Consider the following 23,922-nt stretch of genomic DNA (forward strand, 5'->3'; position numbering starts at 1 on the left):
AAAAAAAGAAAGAATTTTAGGGTCCAAAACGAAATGCAAAACTGAAGTAGATATAATTATAGTAAATAATGTAAAACGTTTAATATGCAAAGAACACAAAGAACTATACTTTCAAAACACTAAACAACTCTTAATCATAAATAATACAATACACAAATAAATGTAATACAATACACAAAGGATAAATTTATCTGATAATATATAAGGTTCAAATACTTGGCAACACATTTGAACTACCGAGGAACTCCAAATAACTCCAAACAACCTCAACAGCAAAATCCACCTTCCTATCTGGAATCCACTGATGACAGACACTAAACTATCCAAAGCAGCATAAATCCTGACCCACTGATGGTTGTTCTCTTCAGAACCAACTTGTTCTCTTCAGAACCAACTATTAGTTTGCCCTTCTTCATTGACAGCTGCACCTCTCTATGGACAGACAAACTACTCAAAAGTTTCTTCAATCCCAGCACTCAGGAGACAGAGGCAGGAGGATCTCTGTGAGTCCAAGACCAGCCTGGTCTACAGAGTTAGTTCCAGGACAGCCAGGGTTGTGTAGGGAAACCCTTACTCAGAACGGAAAAAAGAAAAGTGAAGCTCCCCTGACATCTGTGCATATTACACAGCACATGCTAGCAAGTGTATACCACTTCTTCAGTTGTCAGTGCAGAAGTAATTTACAGTGAGGTTAAAATCTGTACTGAGTAAAAGCTTCAAGCACTATCACAGGCACACTTGAACCCCACAAAATCAGTTTCGAGGACACAGTGGTAGACCTTACTTGTTCTTCAGCCACGAGCAAAGGGTGTGTGGACTCTTCACCGACTGAAGGTAAGCGAGCACTTCCCACGGAGGGATGCCTGCTTGAGGGGTGGGATGAAGCGTCTCCAAACGAAGGGTAGCGGGGATACCCATTAGGTAAGTTCTGAGCACCAAGCCCTGGAGCTGCGGTTTGTATGTTGCGTTGAGAAGAAAGACAGGACATGGAATAGGGCAGAGAATAAAAATGAATGACACTAACACACACTGGGAGTTGGTGACACTCCCTGTCAAGACCCAGAGCATAGAAAGCAGCCTGTGCAGGCTTACCTCATTGACTGGCTGCTCTTTCTGTAGTGCTGGTACTGAAGCCCCCACCCCACACAGGCAAGGCAAGCGCTCCCACACTGACCTATACTCCGACCTTTAACTCACATTCTAAACAATGCTTAATGTTTTCATTGTTAAAATGTTTGTACAGAAGGCTAGCAGGGGCTTTGTAGCTGTTCGTCACCATTTCTAATTGTGATAGATTAAATATCCATAGCCTGCCTGTACCTTACTAATGTGACATGCAAACATGGCAGGTAAAGGGCTACTCACTTGTGGGTGTCCGGGGTGTCCGCGGGACTTCCAACTCTGTCTGCTGACTATTCCTTTCTACAACTGGCTCTTCCACCACATTTATACTGTTATTCTGCATAATCTCTTGCAACATGTTAAATAATTCTTCTGCACGGGCACACTTAAAAGCAAAAATTCCTACAAATATAAATCAAAAGCAAAACATGGTAACCATGCCTTTAAAAAGCTATAGGAACTTTGGTCAAAAGAATTTCCTTTTGCCCTAGTCAGTAAAAACTGCAGAGATTGAGTCGAAGGACCAGAAACAAATGACTGTTGAACATTTGGTCATATTTCCTCTCTAAGGCTCAAGGAACAGTACAGAAAGGCAGAAAAATATCAGAGCCAAAGAAAGGGCAAGGAGTAGTCTGGAACACTGACTTCCAGTATGACAGCAGCTGTTATTGTGCAAATGAGAACTGAAGCTATTAGACCCATCAACATACCCTATCACTTGAGCTGGCTCAAGGGGCTTTGGGAAAGACATAGTTATCAATGGTACAGCCATTGGAAAGGTGCCTATAGCCCTGAACAAACCCTCACACATGTTCCTGTAAATAACTCTAAACGAAACTCACTGAATTTCCCCAACCTGTCGTCCTCCTAGTCCCTACATGCCAAATGATGTGAAAGTAGATGGGGACTATCTAGGAAAAGAAGGGGATTAGCAAGAGTGGGAGGTGGGTGTGATCAAACTTTATTATGTACAAGTGAAAATGCCAATGAAGACCATTTTATGTATAATGAAAATATGGTGATGAGACTTTTTCTAAGTTATAAGAACACTCAGAGAGGAAGACATTGTGAAATAGGCATCGTGGCAGTCTGAATGAGAATAGCTCCAACAGACTCATATATCTCACTGTCTAGTTCCTATGAGCAGAACTAGGAGGTGTGGCCTTGTGTGAGGACGTGTGTCACTGGGAATGCGTTTTAAGGTTTCAAAAGCCCATGCCAGGCCAGCGCTCTTTGCCTGCTGCCTGTGGATCAGAATGTAAAGCTCTTAGCTACTGCACCACTCCACTGTTTATATTCTTTGCCCAAGAAGTTAGAACTGCAAAGGCAGTTAACACTTTACTTCTACCAAGTGCAAAGTATTTAGTGTATGATTGGTAAATGAATCCATAATTTATGTTTACCTTTTAAGCAGCCAGTAAAGGGTTTTGGTGAAGATGAAACCCAGTCTCTTCCCTACCACTCCAGGATGCAGCCTGGGGGACCAGCCGGGCCCCCAGCATGGTGCTCAAGGCCTTCTTCCCCACATGCTGTGCCTCAGCAGACAATGGCCTATTAGTGGGACAGTGGGTCCCAGGACAGAGTAGTGCTGTGATCCTGGCTGTGGTGCACTTTCCCTTCATCCCTATCCAAGTCAAGGAGCTCCTGGCCAGGGTGCAGAAGGCCAGCCAAGTACAAGTGGCTGTGCTAGGCACCTAGTGCCACCGTCAGCAGAAATCAGAGGAAGGCCTGGGGAATTTCCTAGAGGGCCTGGGTGCCATCTTCTCTCATGATCCCTGGTGGTCTAGAAGTACCTGCTGTGGGTGGGAGGGGACAGCCAGCACTGACTGTCTTTCAGGGGCACTCAGGACCATCGATATTGGTTTGTCTTGTGCCTGCTTCCTCTCCAAGTGCTAGGTGTACAAGCATGTGTCTCCATGCCCAGTCTTTTATGCAGAGTAACTGCAAGTGCAATGCTTCAAATATACTATGATCTGGAGAAAATAAAGGCTTTGCCTACCTTGTCCAGTTTGACACCTTCGACCACTTTCAAAAGAAAACAGATTAGAGTCATAGCCATATCGTCGTAGGCAGAGGTAGTGCCATTTTACTGAGTCACGTTTCCGGGTGTACAAAATCAGCTCTGTGTCTGTGAGCTCCATTACACCAGAGCCTAGCTCATTCCCATCGTCATCCACATTAATGACCTAAAGAGAGATGAGAGCAACTTAACATTTCACTACCTTTTAGAAAAACACACTGCTGCTAATTCTGCCAGCTTTCCTTTCCTTGCTGCTTCCTCCCCCACCAGTGTGTGTAGGGCATGGACTATGTCCCAATAAGATAAAGAATTTACATTCCCAGCCAGGCAGTGGTGGCACACACACACACAAAGAAATTTACATTCCCACTTAATAAGTCACAAACACCAAGTCAGACTGTTTGACTGTTGGCAGATGAATGCAACAGAGCCTGTACATGGCAGCAATGGCAACCTAAGGTGGCTGAATCTGATGGCTCACAAGATGCACAACACAGTATGAAGGCACAATGCTGAAACAGAACAAAGAAAGCACCTTTCAAAGAGACCAAAGTCCATCTAATGAGAGGACTGTACTCTGAGCTTCAGAAAATACCCAGAAGGCTGGGCATATGGCTCAGTGGTAGAGCAGGTGACTAGTACACCTGAGGTCCTGGGTTCCACTCCCAGTGTTGCAACAAAGAAAATGGCCAGAGACTAAGGCTAAAGGGTAACATACAGAGAAACTGTTATTCTTGGGGCATGGGCAGGTGATCTACATGATCTACACGTGTGTTCCCATTTTATCTTCCTAACACCCTAGACTACAGGCTTCCATTGCACCAGTGGAGGTAAGACTTACTAATCATACGAACTGCCCAAGAGAGCAAAGCTGTTAAGTAAGAGGGGTTGAATTTACGCAGATGTGTCATCCAGAGGCAAGGACCCAGCACAGCGAGGTAAGACTGTAAGGGACACTAACCAGCTCTGGATGCAGTCAGCCTATTTCAGCACAGTTATGAAGGATGAAAGAGGACTAACTGTATACCAACCTCAAGATGGGTCACAGTGCAGTTAAGAATCAAGCCAGACATGGTGGCACATGCATGCAGTCCCAGCTAGAGGAAAGAGGAGGACTGGGACAGCCTTAGATACATGAGACTCTGGTACTAAGGAAAAAACCATGATCTAAGCATGCATGAAGATGTCTCTAAGACGGTAAGGGCACCAATGCTCATCTGCAGCAGCACTTACAAAGCGTCAAACCTTAAGAGAAGGGTCTTCCAGTCACTGTGGACATGTCTATGATGAGGATTTCTACATACTGACCATGACATACATGATTCTGTTCTATAATACACTTCCCTGAGGTGCACCACACCATATCCTATCCTACAGCAGTGGGCTAACAGACCATGCACTGAAACCTCTAAGACTGACCCAAAATAAAACTATTCTTTGATGTGAGATTTTGTTACAGTAACAGAAAGCTCACAAGCACTGAGCTTGTAGTCTCAAGAAAATTATAAAATGTAAAATTGTAAAAAGTTATTACCAAAACAATGTGATTAGCTGGACAAAAAGGACTAAATGAAAAGTAAAAAAGGATTCCTACTATGGTTTGCCCCCCTGATAGCTCACATGTTGGAGGTTTGGTCATCACTGTGGCAGTGCTGAGGGGGTAGGGCCTTTAAGAGCTGAGGTATAGTGGGAGGTCCTTAGGCTATTGGGGGTGTGCCCTCAAAGGAATCAATACAGAACTGTGAACTAAGCGCACCTCTCTGCTTTGTAAGTACTTAGCTTTAGGTATTTGCTGCAGCAGTGAAGAATATTGTTAGTAAGAAAGTGCCATCATTTACTCAAACGTGAAAAGGCACACTGTGGGGAAAGAGGAGGATTAAAAAAAAAGGCAACATAGATCAAGTGTCTGAGTACACACGTCCAAGTAGGCAGAAGGAAAACATTTACAGTTTTGCTGGTTTTACTGACCTTAAACTTGTTCCGATGGTTATCTGGGACAGTGTCTTTATCTGGACAGCTACAACAGCTACCCATGGCTTCTTCAGAAGACCATGTGAACACTATACAGAAAATAATTTGAAGAAAATTATTATACACAGGATACAAAAGATTCAAAACAGGAAAAGACTGTAAAGCATCCCATATAAGCATGTTACGTGATGCAGAACATAAAGCCCAACAATGTTAATGTTTAGGGCTAAATTTCATTCAACTAGTTGGTAAATTATGCTTTTGATAAGACTAAATTATACATGCCACAGAAACTCACATTTCCAGTAATTTATAACAGACTGATTATTCTAAAACCTTATACTACTACCTAAATAATTAGCTTACAGTCATTCAGCAGTTAATCAAGAAACCAATCTTTTATGGCTTATCAAAAAGTTTATGTCCTTCCTTTAAAAAAAAAAAAAAGTTAGCTGGGCAGTGATGGCACACGCCTTTAATCCCAGCACTTGGGAGGCAGAAGCAGGTGAATTTCTGAGTTCAAGGCTAGCCTGGTCTACAGAGTAAGTTCCAGGACAGCCAGGGCTACACAGAGAAACCCTGTCTCGGAAAAAAAAAAAAAAAAGAATTCATTGACAACATCACAACATACAACATCATACAATATCATGTTCATACAATATCAAATCTTAAACAGTACATTAGTAAGAAAGAAGATCAACTCAAATTCTACCAGCAGCATAAAACACACAGCCCTGGGCAACCTAATATTTTGTGTATTTAATTCTTTGCCACAGAAGGTCAGATAGGAAAGGTTACAGAGGTGAGATTCACGTTCAAAGACATTCCAAATAAATACAGGAGAATGTCAAAGCATTCCTTCTAAAGAAAGGAGAGAGGTGGAGTGAGCATACTGTTTGCTACATGGGGAATGAAGTCGCACAGGAGCCACAACCTTACAAGCACACCTGACTGAAACCATCAGAGACTTCCTTCACCACTTTCAGGTTTAACAACCAAACTCTCTTCTTCCTCTGCTAAACTACCCACCTTATCTCAGTTAGAGTAACAAACAGACTGCCTTCCCCACATCAGCTTACTGTCTCATATCCTTCCACACAGCCTTCTGTGGCTTCCCTTTCTCAAGATTAAACTTTTCCTGATTCCAGGCCTATTGGGCTAATTTAGAATTGTTTTAGACTTCTCACCCATCCCCATTTAAGCTCCCCAGGCTGTCCTGATAGCAAAGCATCCACCATGCTTTGTACAAAGCAGAAACTGGGGTAGGCTATCTATGTACACCTATTCTCCCTCCATTATGAGCCCCTTCCCAGTAGCAGCAGTCCGTACTCATCCTTGCATAACTAGTGTTTAGCACAAAGTAGATACTTTAGGCCATTTGTGAACTGCCCAGCAGTTAGCATTAAGATGAAAAATCATAATAGTATATAAGCCTAAAGAATGATAGCCTGCAATGTTCCACCGTGAACTGTCATGGCCTGCCTTTTAGCATGTTTTGTTGCACTAGTTATCTGTGTATACTGACTCACTCCACTGTGCTCTCTCTGGGGATAGGCCCCTTGTCTTCCTTATTTCCTAGAGCAAAGAGTGAACATTCTGTCCAACATAGTGCATGCTCCATACACATTAAGCTTTTTACCAACAAGGGCTAAATTATTAAATGGGAAAAATATTTTTAAGTTTACAAAAAAGATGTAATTGATGGAAACATTTTGAAAATCTTAAAATTATATTCTTTCCCCAACCTCCTTAAAACTCACTCATTTTAACCACAAAAGGAAGATACTCAGATGTGTGGCTAACTGTACAGAGGAGAAGGAAGCAAGGATCCACTGTGTGGGTGCTCGGGACCAGTTTCACGACCAGATTGTTCTGGTGCAAGTGATGACAGACTCAGCTTCGACTATCCTAAGCTGAGGTTACAAAAGAAGACATACAAGAGGGCTAAATATGTGACTATGGGCTTGAGGGAGGAGCTTGGAAATTCAGACTACATAGACCACTGAGGCTATTAAGTGAAAAAGGGCTGGGGCTGGAGAGAGTTTAGCACTTAAGAGCACTTACTCTTGCAGAAGACAGGTTTGGTTCCCAGTGTTCAGATGATGGCTCACAATCACATGTAACTCTAGTTCCAGAGGATCCACTGCCCTCTGACCTCTGAGGGCTCGAGCACGCACACACATACATATGTATATACATATATACACCCAAGCCCACACACATTAAATAGGTATGGGGAAGTTGGCCTCAAACTTACAACTGTCCTGTCTCAAGTCTTCTTCAAATTCTGCCTACTAGAGTCTTTGGGCCCTTGCCTACAGAGACTTGGGGATTGCTTATAGGGAGAAGTAACTCAATTGTGAAAGGATTGCAGATTTATCTTTCAATCTTTTCACTGATAGCGTATACGTGGTACAGTCAGTTCCTTTATTAGAAACTTGTGGTATGTTTAGTTTTAATACCACAGCAGGATCCTTATTTTTACAATTGCAAAATGTCATTCTTGCATGAAAAAAATCAGTTTTATATTGGTCATATACGAGCTCATTCTGGTCTTCCTGGACCATTGGCTGCAGGTAATAATTGTATTGAAAGAGCTCTTGTAGGAGAAGTCTTGATTGGCCTATTTCAACTTGACTTCGTGATTTCTCTTTGCATTTCAAACCCTCTATTTCAGGTCCTTTGTTCCCTCCTCTGAGAAACCCCAGTTCCTGAAACTGTGGGCAGTTTTATTTAAAGGATTTATTTATTTATTATATCTGAGTACACTGTAGCTGTCTCACAGAAGACACACCAGAAGAGGGTGTTAGATCCCATTACAGATGGTTATGAGCCACCATGTGGTTGCTGGAATTTGAACTCAGGACCACTGGAAGAGCAGTCAGTGCTCTTAACCACTGAGCCATCTCTCCAGCCCATCTCAAGTCTCTAAGTACTGAGATTACAGTACTAAGTCCTGAGAGCACCACATGTATATCGTTCCTTAAGGTGTTATATAATTAAAGCATCTTTACAATCAATAGGTCAGAAGAAGGTTTTTCCTTTTTTAAAACACAGAGGGGAAGCGTTTGTAGGAGCCTAACTGACAGAATGGGCTGAGGACCTAAAGAAGGTGAGTTAGGTACAGGGACCAGTATGTGAGGTGGACTCTGAGGCAAGTGAAAAAGCAAGAATGGAAGGGACTAGAGAGGTAACTTCAGGTCCAGAGGATTAGGTGTCTTCTGGCCCCTATAGTTACCTGTACAGCACACATCCACACACATGCCCATATATACACATATGTACACACACATACTAAAGTAAATAATAACAGCAAATAAGCTGAAGTTGATGGCATCTCTCATCTTATAAAATACAAGACAAAGGCTGCAAAATGAGGGAGCTGAAGAGATTGGTAAATAAGTGAGTGACCAAGAAGATTTTTAGGTACCAGGACCCCAGCAGAAGATGAGAGTCAAGATTATGCACTCAACAGTTAGGGGGCTTGACTGATCTAGGGTCTGAGGGTAAAGTTGACAGAGAAATTACAGGATGCTCTGGTCAGGAAAGAAGCAAAGCAGAAGGATGCAGGACAAAGGTTTCAGCATGAAAGCAGAGGCTTGGCACCAGTGAGGAACTCCAGCTGACAAGTGCTGGCAGTTGTGGTACACACAGTTTGGCAATTGTGGTACACAGTTTCGCAATGAGGGGTCCGGTGCCCTGAGCAACTCCCTGACGATTCTAACTGCTATGCACTGCCTAAAGGATGGGGAATCTGCACTCAAGTTTCTGCACCCTCCTTAGGAACCACCTTGTCCTAGGCACAGGGAAAGGCGGGGCACAGGGAAAGGTGGGGCGCTGGAGTCTGCCTTCTGAATAGCAGACTAGTATCTAGAGTCCACATCTCTGTAGTGACAGCTCATAACAAGCACTGGCATTTTAAACCCTGGACAGAGAACCATGTGAGCTCAGTAGCAGATTTCTACAAACCAGAACTCAGTACATATGTAAGGGGTCTTATGCTTCCCCAGAACACAGATATCTGAGTGCATTTAATAGCAAGAGAGTGTTTCGGTCTGCGATCAAAAACTCCACAAATTGGCTGAATATTCTATACTAGTAAACACTGTGTTTGTTTAGTAAAAGCCATTCATCCTTATTTTCTGGGGATAGGGGAGTCATCAAATTAACACACAACAAGGTTACATTCAACAAAATTACATTTAAGGCAAATTTCAACTTACCTAGATCTAGCCATTAATACTGTTAGCCTCTGATGCTGCATCAGGAGATGAATCATATTTCAAAATACAATGTCTTTGTTTGTTACCTTAACCTAGAAATAACAGAAAAAAATATGAATCTCTGATTTTCTGGCAGTTAAACCCACGGCGCACTGACATCATCGTGCTGAGTGCAAACACTTAACTGAAGCACATGTCTGGCCTGAGACACCGTTTTTTTCAAGGATAACATGGCTTCTTCTTCTTTTTTTTTTTTAAAGATGTATTTATTATTCTATAATGAATACACTGTAGCTATCTTCAGACGCACCAGAAGAGGTCATCAGATCTCATTACAGATGGTTGTGAGCCACCATGTGGTTGCTGGGATTTGAACTCATGACCTTCGGAAGAACAGACAGTGCTCTTACCAGCTGAGCCATCTCACCAGCCCATAACATGGCTTCTTAAAAACCATAGGTCTCAAAAAACATTTGACAACAATGAAAGGGGATTTGCTTTGAGTTTTTAAACATATTTTTAATTAATTCTTTGAGACTTTCACACAATTATAAAAAATCATTTTTCATTTTTTAGTGTATATTCATGTGTTTTTCCTACATAAATGTCTGTGCATCATGTGCGTGCATGAGGCCTGTGGAGGCTAAACCATGGCATCAGATTCCCTGGAACTGGAGTTACAGATAATTGTGAGCAGCCATGTGGATGTGAAGACTCAGGTCCTCTACAGGAGCAACAGTACTCATAACTGCTCAGATATCTCTCTACCCGGTTTTTGCTTTTAAAATTTATTTTTATTTTATATGTATGAGTTTTGTCTGCATATACATCTGTGTACCACAAACGTGTCTGGTACTCAGGCCAGAGAGGGTGTTGGATCCCATGGGACTGAGATTAGACAGTTGTGAGCTGTCAGAGAACTGAACCCTGGATCTTCTGCATAGACAGCAAGTGCTCTTAACTACTAGCCAGCTCTCTAGTTCCTGTCCAAAGTTTGTGAATGTTCAATGATCAAAAATAAATTTAATATCAAATAGGCAGTAACTGCAAGGTGTTTCTGACAGCAGCCTACCGCACTGCAGTGTGTGACTTCACTCTCCGTGGTCCCTCCCCAACATCAGTAAATACAGCTCAGAACACCTTGGCTCAGAACACCTTGGCTCGGGCAGGGGAACATTCAGTGCTGTGACCTGCAGCACTTCTATAGTACACACAGTTTTCTGCTCCTGTACAAACATAAAGGTTTAACTATAGAAATAAAGACAGCACTTTCCTATCTTCATCCTCTGCAGATAAATATCTAGTCAGTCTATCTCTGACTGGTGCCATATCAGAAGACTCAATTTTTTATTTTTTCGGTTTTTCAAGACAGGGTTTCTCTGTATAGCTCTGGCTGCCCTGGAACTCACTCCGTAGACCAGGCAGGCCTTGAACTCAGAAATCCGCCTGCCTCTGCCTCCCAAGTGCTGGGATTAAAGGCGTGTGCCACTACTGCCCAACCGGAAGGTTCGATTTTAAAAAGCACCTTTGAGCTGCTCACTTGAGTGCCATAAAAGTTGTTCAATGAATTTTGGTTTGGGTCTAGGACAGAAACGGTTCTAAACATACTTCTGCCATTTTCATACCAAGTATGAACATTCTTAGTACTGATTATTACAAATATCAACAAATATCAATATATGAAGATTTTTGATATTCCATGTCCTACAGTTTTGGATATTTACCCAACATTTTTTATGTAGAAATAAGCATGCAAAGTTGCTTTTGGTAAAACTATATGTATATCAAAAAATTTTAAATAAAAACTTCATGATTTATTATTAGTAACTGTTTCCTTTGTATACTTTCTCTACAAACATACACCTATAGTTATAAGAAACTTTCTCACACAAAAGGGGTCACGAATGAAAAAGGTTTAAGAAGTCCCATTGTATACACCCTCTTCCATTCTCCAGCAACTCAAATATATTAGTGTGTGAGTATATGCATCCAGAGAGAGAGACTCTTGTGTATAACACTCTATCACAAGCCCTTGAGGCTCTGCTCCCACTGTCTACCTCCTCCTCAAAGCTCTGACTAATTACTCACAGAAACCTTTCTCCCTTATTTCTCTTCTGGGGGCTCTGAACATCTACCCACTTCCACACTGAGTAAGCATACAGTTAGCAAAGAAGAGTGGAAAAGCAAGAACAGAAAATGAACACATTACAGAATCAATATTCTAACCTAATTGTTTTTAAGGACTTAAAAACAATTCAAAGTTCCATTTTAAATCTTTGAAAAACATTTACGCTGTCCTCTTTTTTGTTTGTTTGTTTTCTGAGACAGGTCTCACTATATAGCCATGACTGTCCTGGAACTTACTATGTAGACCAGGCTGGCCTGAACTCAGAGACATCAGCCTGCTTGTGCTAGGATTAAAGGCTGTGTTATCACACTTGGCTCCTCTGGTGTCCTTTTGAAGTCACTGTGTATATGTGTTATTATCTGGTCTGGGTTTTTTGAGACAGGGTCCCCTGTTCGGCTCAGGCTGCCGTCACACTTGCAGTCCCCTCCGTCCTGCCCGAGTGCTGAGATGGCGGCTGTATGCCGCTACAGTACATTCTATCCCTTTACGTGTTAACTGTTTTGACTGTTAGCAGTGCCAATGTGTTATGGTGGATCTTCTTGGTTTTCAGATGAGAGAGGAGAGAGGCATTGCAGGAGGGACTGTGTGAGGGGATCAGGATGTAAAGTGAATTTAAAAAAAAAAAAAAACAACTTTCAGTACAAATACCTACCATTTAAAGTGTATTGGGTAGTAAAGATTTTGTGCTTCCTTTAAAAACATATTTTGTACATGAAAATACATTCTCAGTTTCAAACAAACTAAAGGACTCCCAATATGAAGAAGAATAACTCACTGGACCATGGGTGTCATGGATATTTGACTTGATTCAGATCTTCTGTGTGACTTTTTTTTAACTTTTATTTTATGGATGTGAGTACACTGTTGCTCTCTTCAAACACCCCAGAAGAGGGCATTGAGTCTCATTACAGATGGTTGTGAGCCACCATGTGGTTGCTGGGAATTGAACTCAGGACCTCTGGAAGAGCAGTCAGTGTTCTTAACCCTGAGCCATCTCCCCAGCCCTCTGTGTGACTTCTTAAATCTCTTTGGTTTCTTTCCACTGTTGAATAACTCAGAATTGAACATGATGTACTTGCAGTGAAAAGGAAGTGATTATATATATAATAGAGCTTTGCTTTAGTGTTCCTGGAAATCCAATGGTAGGAGAACCAATGCCTCTAAGTTTTCCTCTGACCCACAAATGTGTGCGTGTGCCTTATTTAAACCAAGTGCTCAACCCTAGAAACATGTGCATGTCGGTAATGCCCAATGACTAAGCTGGCTGCATGTTGATTTGTGTGTGTGTCTGTCTTCTGTCTGTGTAAGGGATGTGGTTTAAAGAGAAGAAAGTCACAAAGTGGGAAGGGGCAAGAAGTGGGAAGGATAGAAGGGAAGAGGGGGACAGGAAAAATAGTATAATTATATTTTAAACCTCAGAAAACAAAGAGGGGGGCTGGGGAGATGGTTTAGTGGTTAAGAGCACTGACTGCTCTTCCAGAGATCCTGAGTTCAATTCCCAGCAACCCCATGGTGGCTCACAACCACCTGCAATGGGATCTGACACCATCTTCTGGAGTGTGTCTAAAGACAGCTATAGTGTACTCATATACATAAAATAAATAATTCTTTTAAAAAAAAATAGGGGCTAGAGAGTTCACTCGGTAGTTGAGAGCACATGTTGCTCTTGTAGAGAATCTGATTAAGTACCCAGCACCCACATGGTGGCTCATAATCATCTGTAATTCCAGTTCCAGGGGATTCAACACCCACTAACCAATGTGAGCACCAAGTACACATCCCACATACACATAAAAAAACTAAAGTTATTTTTAAAATAATAACATGAGCTGGGTGTGGTGGTATACATCTTAATCCCAGTACTCAGAAAGCAGAGGCAAGAGGGTCTCTGTGAGTTCAAAGCCAGCCTGGTCTGCATAGTGATAACCTTTGGTGTATTGAAAATAGTTACTTCAGCTAAAACAGTAATATTTGTACAAACAGTTAAAAAAAAAAGTAACTTTAGAACATCACAAACTACTGAAATAATAATTTATGAATATTAGTTTCTTCCAATTAGTTTTCTTTCGACTAATTCACTCAAAAATTTGGAAAAAAATAATCAATGAATAAAAAGTTTATCTTCTTTAGCCTTAAGGGTAAAGCCATTGTACAGACTGTAAGTTATTCCTATTACCAAGGCTGAAATTGTTTAGGACTGGAATTGGCAGCATATGTGTTTTTACACTTTAATTAAAATGCCAGAAACGAATGTGTTTATTTTGTCAATACTAAGAAAATCTTGTGGTAAAGGAAAATATTCAGAACACTTCCTCTCCCCAAACACATGAGTTAGAAAGCAGCGAGTGCTGTGTTCTCTACCAGAGCTCTGATGACATTTGCCTTATTAACAGAAGAAAAATCACACCATTCAACTTTTTAATGTAAAATTATTCTGAAAAATGTTATTCATGTGCAACCAATATCTCTCTTTAAATTACTAAAACTGTGTTAAAATTATTGCTAGGAAGCAAAAACTTCAAACAGAACCATTATTGTAGATTAAACCCCAAACTCGTCCCCTTGAATTACAACAGTGCTGCTCTCACACTACCACAGACCTCCTCACATTAACAACACCAGTGCTGCAGCCTTTCTTTTGCAAGTTAAGCTAAACAGAGCCAGAAACTCAAGATAAAAACAAGCAAAAAAATTTAGTCTGAAGTATAGTCAGTATTTTATAAGAATTTTGGTTAATCTGAGGATTAAAAAAAAAAACTTGAAATATTCTAAAGGAGTTAAGACTTAAAAAAATAAAATAAAAAAACAACTAACATTCATGAGTATCCCATTTATTTACTGAGGACCCTGGGGCAAAGTATTCCTTTACTGTATTTATTAGATTTTAAAATAAAATAACAACATGGACAGCTCAACAGCACGTTATTTAAAATATGGCTTTCAAACAAGTATGAGGGACCTATTTTCTGGGATAAAAAAATAGTTAAAAAGGCTTGGTTCCCTAAGTTTCAGCTTTAGAGAAACACCGAGAAGGCAGTGCAGGGACACCCCACAGGCCCCTGCCCACTTTCCTCTACTTCTAACCTTTTACATCACATGGCCCATATGTTGTTGTAATGGAGCAACATGGATAACATTATTAACAATTAAAATACACACTTAACGACCACCGTGGAAGCTTAAGCCTGTATCCCAACACCCAAGAGGCCAAGACAGGACTGTCATGAGTTTGAGGCCAACCTAGATTATACAGTATGTTCCAGGCCAACCTAACTATAGTGTGATATCCTGTCTCAAAAACAAAAAACAATTAAAAAAATTTTTTTTTAAAAAAAAAGTATGCTTATTTGGCTTTACTTAGTTTTTACGTAAGTTTTTTCTATCCTTCCAAGATACTTGTATTATATGTAACCATACAACCTCTTAAGGCTTCTCTTGGCTGTAACATTTTCTCTGGCGTTCCTTATTTCTGGTGATTCCTCCAGTTCTGAGCAATGCTAAGTTAAATACTTTACAAAGCTCTTTGCTGGAATTTGTTTTATGTTTTTCTTATAATCAGATGAGGATTATGAGGTTAGGAAGAACCAGAGCAAGAACTACAGCCCTGAAACACTACCAGCACCTTTGTGGCTGATGCTGGCCTGGTCACCTGGTTGAGTGTGCCTGCCATTTCTCCACTAGAAGCTACTCTACTCCAACTCCTTTCCACATAGTATGGAAGCCAAGCATGGTGATGCAGGCCTATAATCCCTCAGGATACTCAAGGGGCTAAGGCAGAACTCTAAGTTTAAGACTAGCCTAGGCATGGAAAACGGTAGTATGGGCTAGAAGGCATTTATTTCCACAAGTACAGTTGCTAGTATTCAAGGGGCGGAGTTCAACTACAGTACTGGGTGTGGGTGGGTAGAGAAAGCTCTGCTCTATTGTATGGAAGATCCTAGGTCCAATCCCCAAATGAAACACAAAAAAGGAGAGGGTGTGGGGGCAGTTTCAATTCTCTCTGAAGACAGAACACTGTCCAGCTGTTTGGTGTGCTGGGCGAGCAGGGCAGTCTCTTTGCTGAGCTTTACTTGAAACACTGACAACCATTTGGAATTCTTCTGCACAAGAGAGTGGTCTTTCTCCTCTGCTTTGATTCTATTCAGTCACAAATTTATACCACTACTGACCTGTGGACATTTCTTTTACATTGAGTTATTGCTAATACTATCTTATGTGACTTTGCTGCTCAAATGATTTCAACATTGGCCACCTGAAGCTCTCATTGGTTTCTATGCTCCTTTAACACATTCCCATCTTTGTAGGGTTTACTCCTGTGCTTCTTGCTTGTTTGCCCCAGTCTAGAATCTGCCTTTTCCCTAAAGGACACTGGTACCTCTCTCTCCTGTAAGGAGAGTGCTATTTAAAACCCACCTCCAGGCCCTGCTGTGTTCCTCCTATATGCCATACTTCCAACAGGACTCTGTTTTTAACTGAATTTTACAAAAAGTTTGTAAGAAATTAGCATAAAAATTCAGAATTGCCAGGCAGTGGTGGTGCATGCCTTTAATCCCAGCACTTGGGAGGCAGAGGCAGGCGGATTTCTGAGTTCGAGGCCAGCCTGGTCTACAGAGTGAGATCCAGGACAGCCAGGGCTACACAGAGAAACTCTGCCTCGAAAAAACAAAAAACAAAAAAAAAATAATAATTCAGAATTAAATTCATACTGAGAGGGTACTGGGATGGCTCAGTGGTTAAGAGTACTAGCTGTTCTTCCAGAGGTTCTGAGTTCAATCCCCAGCAACCACATGGTGGCTCACAACCATCTGTAATGGGATCTGACGCCCTCTTTTGTCTGATTCCCTCTTCTATCATGCAGGCACACATGCAAAAATAGCTCTCATATACATAAAATATGTAAATAAATAAATCTTTAAAAAGTTTATACTGAGATTAGAAAAGGTAATTTTAAATTAATACAATGTTATGAAAATAGAGTTATTACCATTTTTTAATAGACACATTTCAAATAGATCAGAGCAAATGTTTTAAAACTATAAAATTGGAACATAGTGTTTCTCTTGGCAAGAGAGAAAGTAACAAAAAAATAAAGTCAGAAAAATTCAAGTCTCACTACAGGACGCTGGGGTGTAGCCCAGTTGGTACAGTAGTAGCCAAGCATAAATGAAGCCCTAGGCTAAGACAGACTTAAGCACGTGGCTCAGGTTGGAATTCACTATGTAGTCTGTCTCAGACTCTCCATCTTTTTGTCTCTAGAGTGCTGGGATTGGAGCCATATGCAAATTTTTTTTTTTTTTTTTTTTTTTTTGGTGGCTGGATCTAGAACTCACCTATGGGCCAGGCTGGCCTTGAACTCACAGATGTGTAAGACAAACCTCTATGAACTAGGACTAGAGAGGCCACTGCAATAAAGCAGAGCACACAGAAACTAAAACTGCTCATCTGTAAAAACCTGACTTCTTTCTTAAGATAAATTATAAATGAAAGACAACTCACATCTTCTCCTACATTGAATTAAGGACTGCTGTGAGAGTGGGGAGAGGGGTGTGAACTCATTGCATGAGGCTTGTTTGGGGTGGCATCAAAGCATCAAAGATCTACTGTGAAACATCATGTAGCCAAATGAATTTAGAGGTCAAATTACTTTAATTCTTTAATTACCTTTCAAATTATATAATTACAAAACTAATCAAACAAAATCTTGTCAAATCAAGTAGATTATCTACCCGAGAAAATAAAGAGCCATGCGCTGTGGCAACCTTGGAGGCTGAGGAAAGAGGGTTCCTAGCTGAAGCTGGTGTGGGCTGTGACTGCTCCAGTCACCTCTCCTGCTTTGTTTAAGATAAAGCTATCATTGGGATGGGCCGTGGCTCAGTTGACAGAGCACTTGCCTAAGTATGTGAAGCCCTAAAGTCAATCTTCTGGAGCAAATCAACTAAACATGGCAGCCCTCGCCTAGTCTCAGCACTTGGGAGGTAGGAGCAGAAGGGTCAGAAGTTCAAGGCCACCTATGATACATACCAAGTTGGAAGTAAGCCTGGGATACATAAGACACTGTCTTAAAAAAATAAAACTAAACAAAAATAAATAAATAAAAGAATCCATACATTACTGTTGGAATTGGGGAAGAAAAAAGTAAAATCAAAACAATACACGTTTCAGTCTGTGTCTACATATAGACCTTAAAGTATGCACAACAGTGCTCATGACAGAATCCAAAGGTGTGTCAGAGTTGAAGCTTGTGGATGTACCTTTCTCTCTGCATGGCTTTGTGTCTGTAAGAATGAATGCCATTTGTGTGTGAGTGCCTACAGGGGTCAAGAGAAGCCACTGGATCCCCTGGAGCTGCAGGCAGTACAGGTGGCAATCATCTGACCTAAGAACTCGGAACTCAACTGCAGCTCTCTGAAAGAGTCCTCCTAACTGTAAGCCAATCTCCAGCTTCCTTTAAATAACATTTTTTTTTACTAGATACAAACGCCAGAACCTATCTGTAGATACATTAGAGGATGAACAATGTGTAAGGATCTCACATGACTGAGGAGATGGCTCCGTTGGTAAAGTGCTTGCCACTCAAGGATGGAGGCCTGATCAAATCCCTAGCACCAACTTAAAAAGCTGGGAATGAAGGCTGTAACTACAGCCACAGCACTGGGGAGACACAGACAGGTTCCCAGGGCTTCCAGGCAAGGCAGCCTAGCTAAAATGGCAAGCTCCAGGTTCGGGAAAAGACTGTCTTAAATACATATACAAAGATAAAGTCTCCTTATGGACACATACAAAGATAAGGTCTCCTTATAGACACATACAGACAAAGATAAGCTCTCCTTAGCACTCAGAAGCAGAGGCTGGGGAGACATGACCTTGAGGCAAGCCTAAAAACTCCAAAAGAAGATCCAGGCTCACAAAAATAAAAATAAAAAACAAGCAACAAACAGGACAAAACAAAGATAAGATCTTCCTTGGAAACAGTAATAACTGAGGTGGGAAGAGGGAGGGAGACAACGAAGCCAGGCATAACAGGACAGGCCTGTTGTCAGACCTACTTGGGAGGCTGAGGTCTGAGGACTGTCCTTAGAATAGCAAAGATGGGGGAGGGAGCTTTCTAAATAATCCTGATTAAAGTGTCAAGTCAAAGAAATACAATTGCAAAGAACACATCATTAAACTAGGAACTTATCAACACTGAATTCACAACTAAAAAGGACAAGATGGAATAAGTAAACATTTATGTCAAATACTTTTTAAAAATTGGATATAATGAATGTTTATGTCATCAAGCAAAAGAACTTTACTCTTATTTCACTGGCAGGCGGACATTTCCCCCGTGAACTGTGAGTTTCTGGCTGCACACAGCATGGGCTCTCAGTCCTGCGTCTCCATGCTGCCCACACAGCACTCTGTGATGAGGAATGATGCAGTCACACTGCATTCTTTCCCTCAGCTCACACAGCAAGAACTTGCCCTCTCAGCTGCATTCTGCTGCAAACAGCCCTGGTCCCCTTAGCAACCCTATGCTCCCAATATGGACAGCTGGTCCACTTAAAGTCAGTCTTCGTTGGCAAGGAAAGCACTTGTTCTTCCAAGCGCGGGGGAGGTTTGCCTTTCAGTCCACACTACGGGGCTTGATTCATCTTCATCAGCACTTTTGTTCTTCGGTAGCAGTGTGTGCAGTTCCAACTCTGAGTAAATCTACAAGCAAGTGACTAAAGAAGTCAAGTCCAGATAGATCATATGAGACTATGAGCAGAATAGTAAACAAAAAGTTACCTGAAACAACCAGACTCTTTTATTAAAATTTAAAACTCTCAAGTTTCAAAAGTAAAGTTCAGTTTCAGTTAAATTTAACACCTGAAGCCTTAATCTACCACAAAGGATCTGAATCAGCAAGTGCAAACTTTTCAACATCATAGACTCTCTCTGACTCTCAGACACAAAGCCCACAGAGAGCACTTTCCTAGCACCTGAGAGACCCTGGGGTGGATTTCCAGCACTGCTGAGCTGCTAACTTCAAGTTCCACAAGAATTTAACCAATGGACTATCAGCCAATCTGCATTCATTAGTCTACCACCTACATGGACAATTTCTTAATCTTCCAGATGTTCAAATAAAATCAAGTAATAAGCATATCTGAAGACCTAAGGTCTAGACTGACATAGATAACATGAACTGCCTAGAACCAATCTTGATTTCTGCCTGTACCTGGGTCTGAAGCAAACTGAGCCTTTCAGAATAAAAGGAACAGTTTTACAATACACTAGACATGATTTCCATACTATAAAACAGGCAGAGTAAACTGTGACACTGTGAAATATATTCAATCAAATTGTTCTTACACAACCCTCAAAGGCCTGCAAAATATCCTACCCAATGAACCAGACACCAACCTTTAAGGAAAGTAAACCATATGAATATTCTAGACTGAAAGTCTGTAGTGTCTGCGATAAACTGGAAATGTTAGTGAAATGCTTCTCTATATAACAGAGGTAAACCAAATGCTAGTAATTTAATAAATGTTGCTTCAGTGAAACTCAAAATAAGTATATTTAAATAAAAAATAAAAACATTTGGGGCTGGAGAGATAGATGGTTCAGCAGTTAAAGAGCACTAGCTGCTCGTCCAGAGGACCCAGGCTTGATTCCCAGTACATATATGGTGACCCACAATTGTCTGTAATTCCAGTTCTAGAAGATCCAACGCCCACTTCTGGCACCCATGGACACCAAATGTATACTCAGCACATAGACATTCATGAAGGCAAAACATTCATACACATAAAATAAAATAAAATAATATAAAATAAAATAACACTAAAAACTACTAAAAGCCGGGCAGTGGTGGTGCACGCCTTTAATCCCAGCACTTGGGAGGCAGAGGCAGGCAAATTTCTGAGTTCGAGGCTAGCCTAGCCTACACAGTGAATTCCAGGACAGCCAGGGCTAAACAGAGAAACCCTGTCTCAAAAAACCAAAAAAAAAAAAAAAACCACTAAAAACTAAATTATTCACTGATTTCTTTTATTCTTTTTTAACTGTACACATGTATTATTTAAATGTCCATGTTATGAGATTCTTCCTGGTTAAAACACTTCTTTAGGAGGCTAGCAAGATAGTTCAATGGGTACAGGTGCTTGCCACGAGGCCTGGACCCCTGATTTTGAGGAAGAAGAAGAGAACCAACAGTCTCAAGTCCTTTAACTGCCACCTGTGCACCATAGCATCTGTGCACATACACACAACTAAAAATACAACAATAACAAAAACAAACTTCTCTAAGACTTAACCTATAACCTAGTTATTTATGTCTTCATGTAGCAAAGCATTAACTGACAGGGCAGCCATACCGTAAGAAGAAAGAGCCCCAAATCCATTGTCCCTTCCTTCCTTCCTTCCTTCCTTCCTTCCTTCCTTCCTTCCTTCCTTTCTCTTTCTCTTTTCTTTTTTGTTTGTTTGTTTGTTTTTGAGACAGGGTTTCTCTCTGTCCCAAGCTGTCCTGGAACTCACTCTGTAGACCAGGCTGGCCTCGAACTCAGAAATCCGCCTGCCTCTGCCTCCCAAGTGCTGGGATTAAAGGCGTGCGCCACCACTGCCTGGCCCAAATCCATTTTCCTAAAACTGACTTCTATTTGTAAAAACAGAAACATTAGGGTTCTATCCATGCAGGATACCAGGTGGGAATAGTGAAATTAGTATGCTGTATAAAAATACTCAAGAACAAAAGGTACTCAAAAAGAACTGCGCTGTTTGTTCAATTGTGAGTTGTACATTTAAAGGGCAACATCTGACAATCTATAGAATGTGAAAAGCATTATCAGTCGCAAAAGTTCTGGTCTTCTTACCAAAACTTCTATAAATACATCATTATTAACATTTAAAAAACAACCAACCAGCCAACCAGCTACTTTCGAAAGCCTCCCTTCCACCTTGCTTTGCTCTCTCAGACATGTGCACCCCTGCCCCTCCTGCTACAGTGTGAATATACCCTGCTACACTGTGAATATGCCCCTCCAAAGCTGAGGAGCTGTACCTGGTTGAGGGGCAGAAGGGCAGGGGTGAGCAGGCCATGCAGATAGGATTAAGGCTCTCACAGGACCTTTCTCTGTCTACCTTCCATCATCTGGCATAGCGCTCCTCCTCGATGCAGGAAGCAGCAGTCACCAGACAAGGACCTTGCCAGGACACCTTTCTAATTCTCAGCATGCTCAATGGTGAGACAGAACCTTCTCTTTATAAACTGCCCAGTATGTGGTGTGCTATTATTATCAGACATATAAACAGAGGCACCTCCCCATTCCTTCCCACCTTGTGTCAGCTCCTAACCCAGAAACAGAGCCTCTAAGGCCTTTACCTCATAGTAAGAACTGCCCTTCTAACTAGAAACCTTCAGCCTTTTCCAACCACATCTAGTTCTAGTACCTACATCAGCAGCAGCTCATAGCCACTTCTAACTCCAGCTCCAGAGATCTTATGCTTCTTTGGTCTTGGAACACATGCACCCATGCTCATGCATATATACAAGGTTAAATCAATCAATAAATAAGGCTTAGGCAGAGAAAGGGAGGGGAGTGGAAGCCATTTTCTGGCCTCCACACATTTGTCCACAAGTATATGTACTCATTTACTTACATACAGACACACAGACAAAATAAATATTTTTTAAAACTTTATGATTTAAATAAAATAATGTGCATAACAAACATTAAAAGTCAATTATATGGAGTACCGATATAGGAGAAAGAAGGTGGCCCTTTAAATGGACCAGTGGTGATGAGTATAGGACAGAAATCAAAGACTGTTCTGGGACCAATACTCCTGAACTTAATTAAGTCAAATGATGATGCATCAGACCTACTGCCTCTAAGAGGCTCCCCCCAAAAAAAAGAAAAAGAAAAAGAAAAAGGAAAAGGAAAAGAAAAACTACACAAACAAATAAAATAATATACTATATAGAGTACTTAAAATATATAATTTACCACTGTCCCTTTACTACATTTAACTATATAGCAGTGATATTCTGTGTGTGTGTGTGTGTGTGTGTGTGTGTGTGTGTGTGTGAATAATGTGCTAATTTTCTAAACTAAATATAAAAATATCAGGGTGCTAGAGAGATGGTTCAGTTAGTAAAGTGCGTGCCTAAAGAATTAAAAAAAAAAAACTATTTTTAAAAATCCATTGGAAAGGTGATCCATATTGAATTTTTAAAAATATCTATTAGGGCTAGAACCCCAATGACACCATCTATTATGGTGGAACACTGCCACAATTCAAGCAGCAGGCCAAAGCTAGCTAGCTACTCAGTGAACTTGACATAAGGTAGGCAAATGCGACAAAACAGTAGGGCATGGTAGCCTACACCTTAGATCTCCATGCTGGAAGGAGAGTAGAGGAGGGTCTCTGTGAACTGGCCAGCCTGACCTACATAGCAAGTTCAAAGCTAGCCAAGGATACATAGTAAGAAACCCATATTTAAAAACTAAAACAAAAGACAACCACCAAAAGGGTGCAGTGAGAGGACTCAAAGGAATGAGCAAGCCTGGTGACCTAGCTCCATTCCTGAGCCCACCCAGGGGAAGGAGAAATGACTGCACAAGCTCCACACGGGTCTCACAGCACACAAGCACCTACACACAGGCACACTACGTAAATAATATCTAAAAGAAGACAACAGAAATGATATTACTTATCTTTCAGTAGAAATTACTCTACCTTTCCTATCTAGTTTACTATCATATAAATGATTTCTTACCTTTTGGAATTCTTTTCTGAGAAAAACAAATATGATTTTGTCCCTTAAAAAAAAAATCAGGTAGGAAAGAATTAGTTCGAAAATAGTTTCTTGAAAATGAAAAATTTCAAAATCAAATTTAGTTACAATTGATTTCTTTTTACGAGAGATCTCACTATGTAGTTCTGACTGGCCTTGAGCTCACAGACCCACCGGCTTCTACCACCAGTCCTGGGATTAAAGGTGTACACCATCATGCCCAGATGACAGTAATTTCTTAATAATAGAAGTAATTTTAGCAAAAACATAAAAAAACACTCTTACTCTAAAACCACCATTTAAAGGGCTGTGGCAATTGCCAGTGGCTCAGAGCACTTGCTGCTCTTGCAGAAGTCCTGGGTTACATTCCCAACATAAGGCAGGTAGGTCACAACTGTTTGTAATTTCAGTTCTAGGAGATCTGACACCCTCTCTGGCTTCCAAGGAAACCAGGAGTGCATATGATATACAGACATAGGCGAAACATTCATGGACATAATTTTTTTTTTTTTTATTTTGGTTTTTCAAGACAGGGTTTCTCTGTTTAGCCCTGGATGTCCTGGAACTCACTCTGTAGACCAGGCTTGGCCTTGAACTCAGAAATCCACCGGTCTCTACCTCCCAAGTGCTGGGACTAAAGGCGTGCGTCACTACTGCCCGGCTATGCACATAAAATTTAAAAGAGAAAAAAACA

The 23,922-nt window shown here is 41.0% G+C and overlaps 1 protein-coding gene across 2 annotated transcripts in view; it reads right to left on the reverse strand.

Annotated features, from left to right (window-relative positions):
- The window catches only part of Frs2 (fibroblast growth factor receptor substrate 2), a 78,369-nt gene that overhangs the window by 7,201 nt on the left and 47,246 nt on the right, over positions 1 to 23,922 (reverse strand). The window contains exons 3-8 of one of the 2 annotated variants that reach the window (XM_031350420.1): positions 23,211 to 23,253; positions 9,337 to 9,428; positions 5,111 to 5,202; positions 3,122 to 3,308; positions 1,366 to 1,524; positions 785 to 948 (exon numbers count right to left, since the gene is read on the reverse strand). In XM_031350420.1, the coding sequence (XP_031206280.1) occupies positions 785 to 948; positions 1,366 to 1,524; positions 3,122 to 3,308; positions 5,111 to 5,176 (576 nt within the window). In that variant the 5' untranslated portion in view covers positions 5,177 to 5,202; positions 9,337 to 9,428; positions 23,211 to 23,253. The remainder of the gene's footprint in view (positions 1 to 784; positions 949 to 1,365; positions 1,525 to 3,121; positions 3,309 to 5,110; positions 5,203 to 9,336; positions 9,429 to 23,210; positions 23,254 to 23,922) is intronic. The other variant, XM_031350421.1, reaches the window with a different exon arrangement.

This window comes from Mastomys coucha, unplaced genomic scaffold (assembly GCF_008632895.1).
Source record: "Mastomys coucha isolate ucsf_1 unplaced genomic scaffold, UCSF_Mcou_1 pScaffold4, whole genome shotgun sequence".
NCBI classification, from domain to species: Eukaryota; Metazoa; Chordata; class Mammalia; order Rodentia; family Muridae; genus Mastomys; species Mastomys coucha.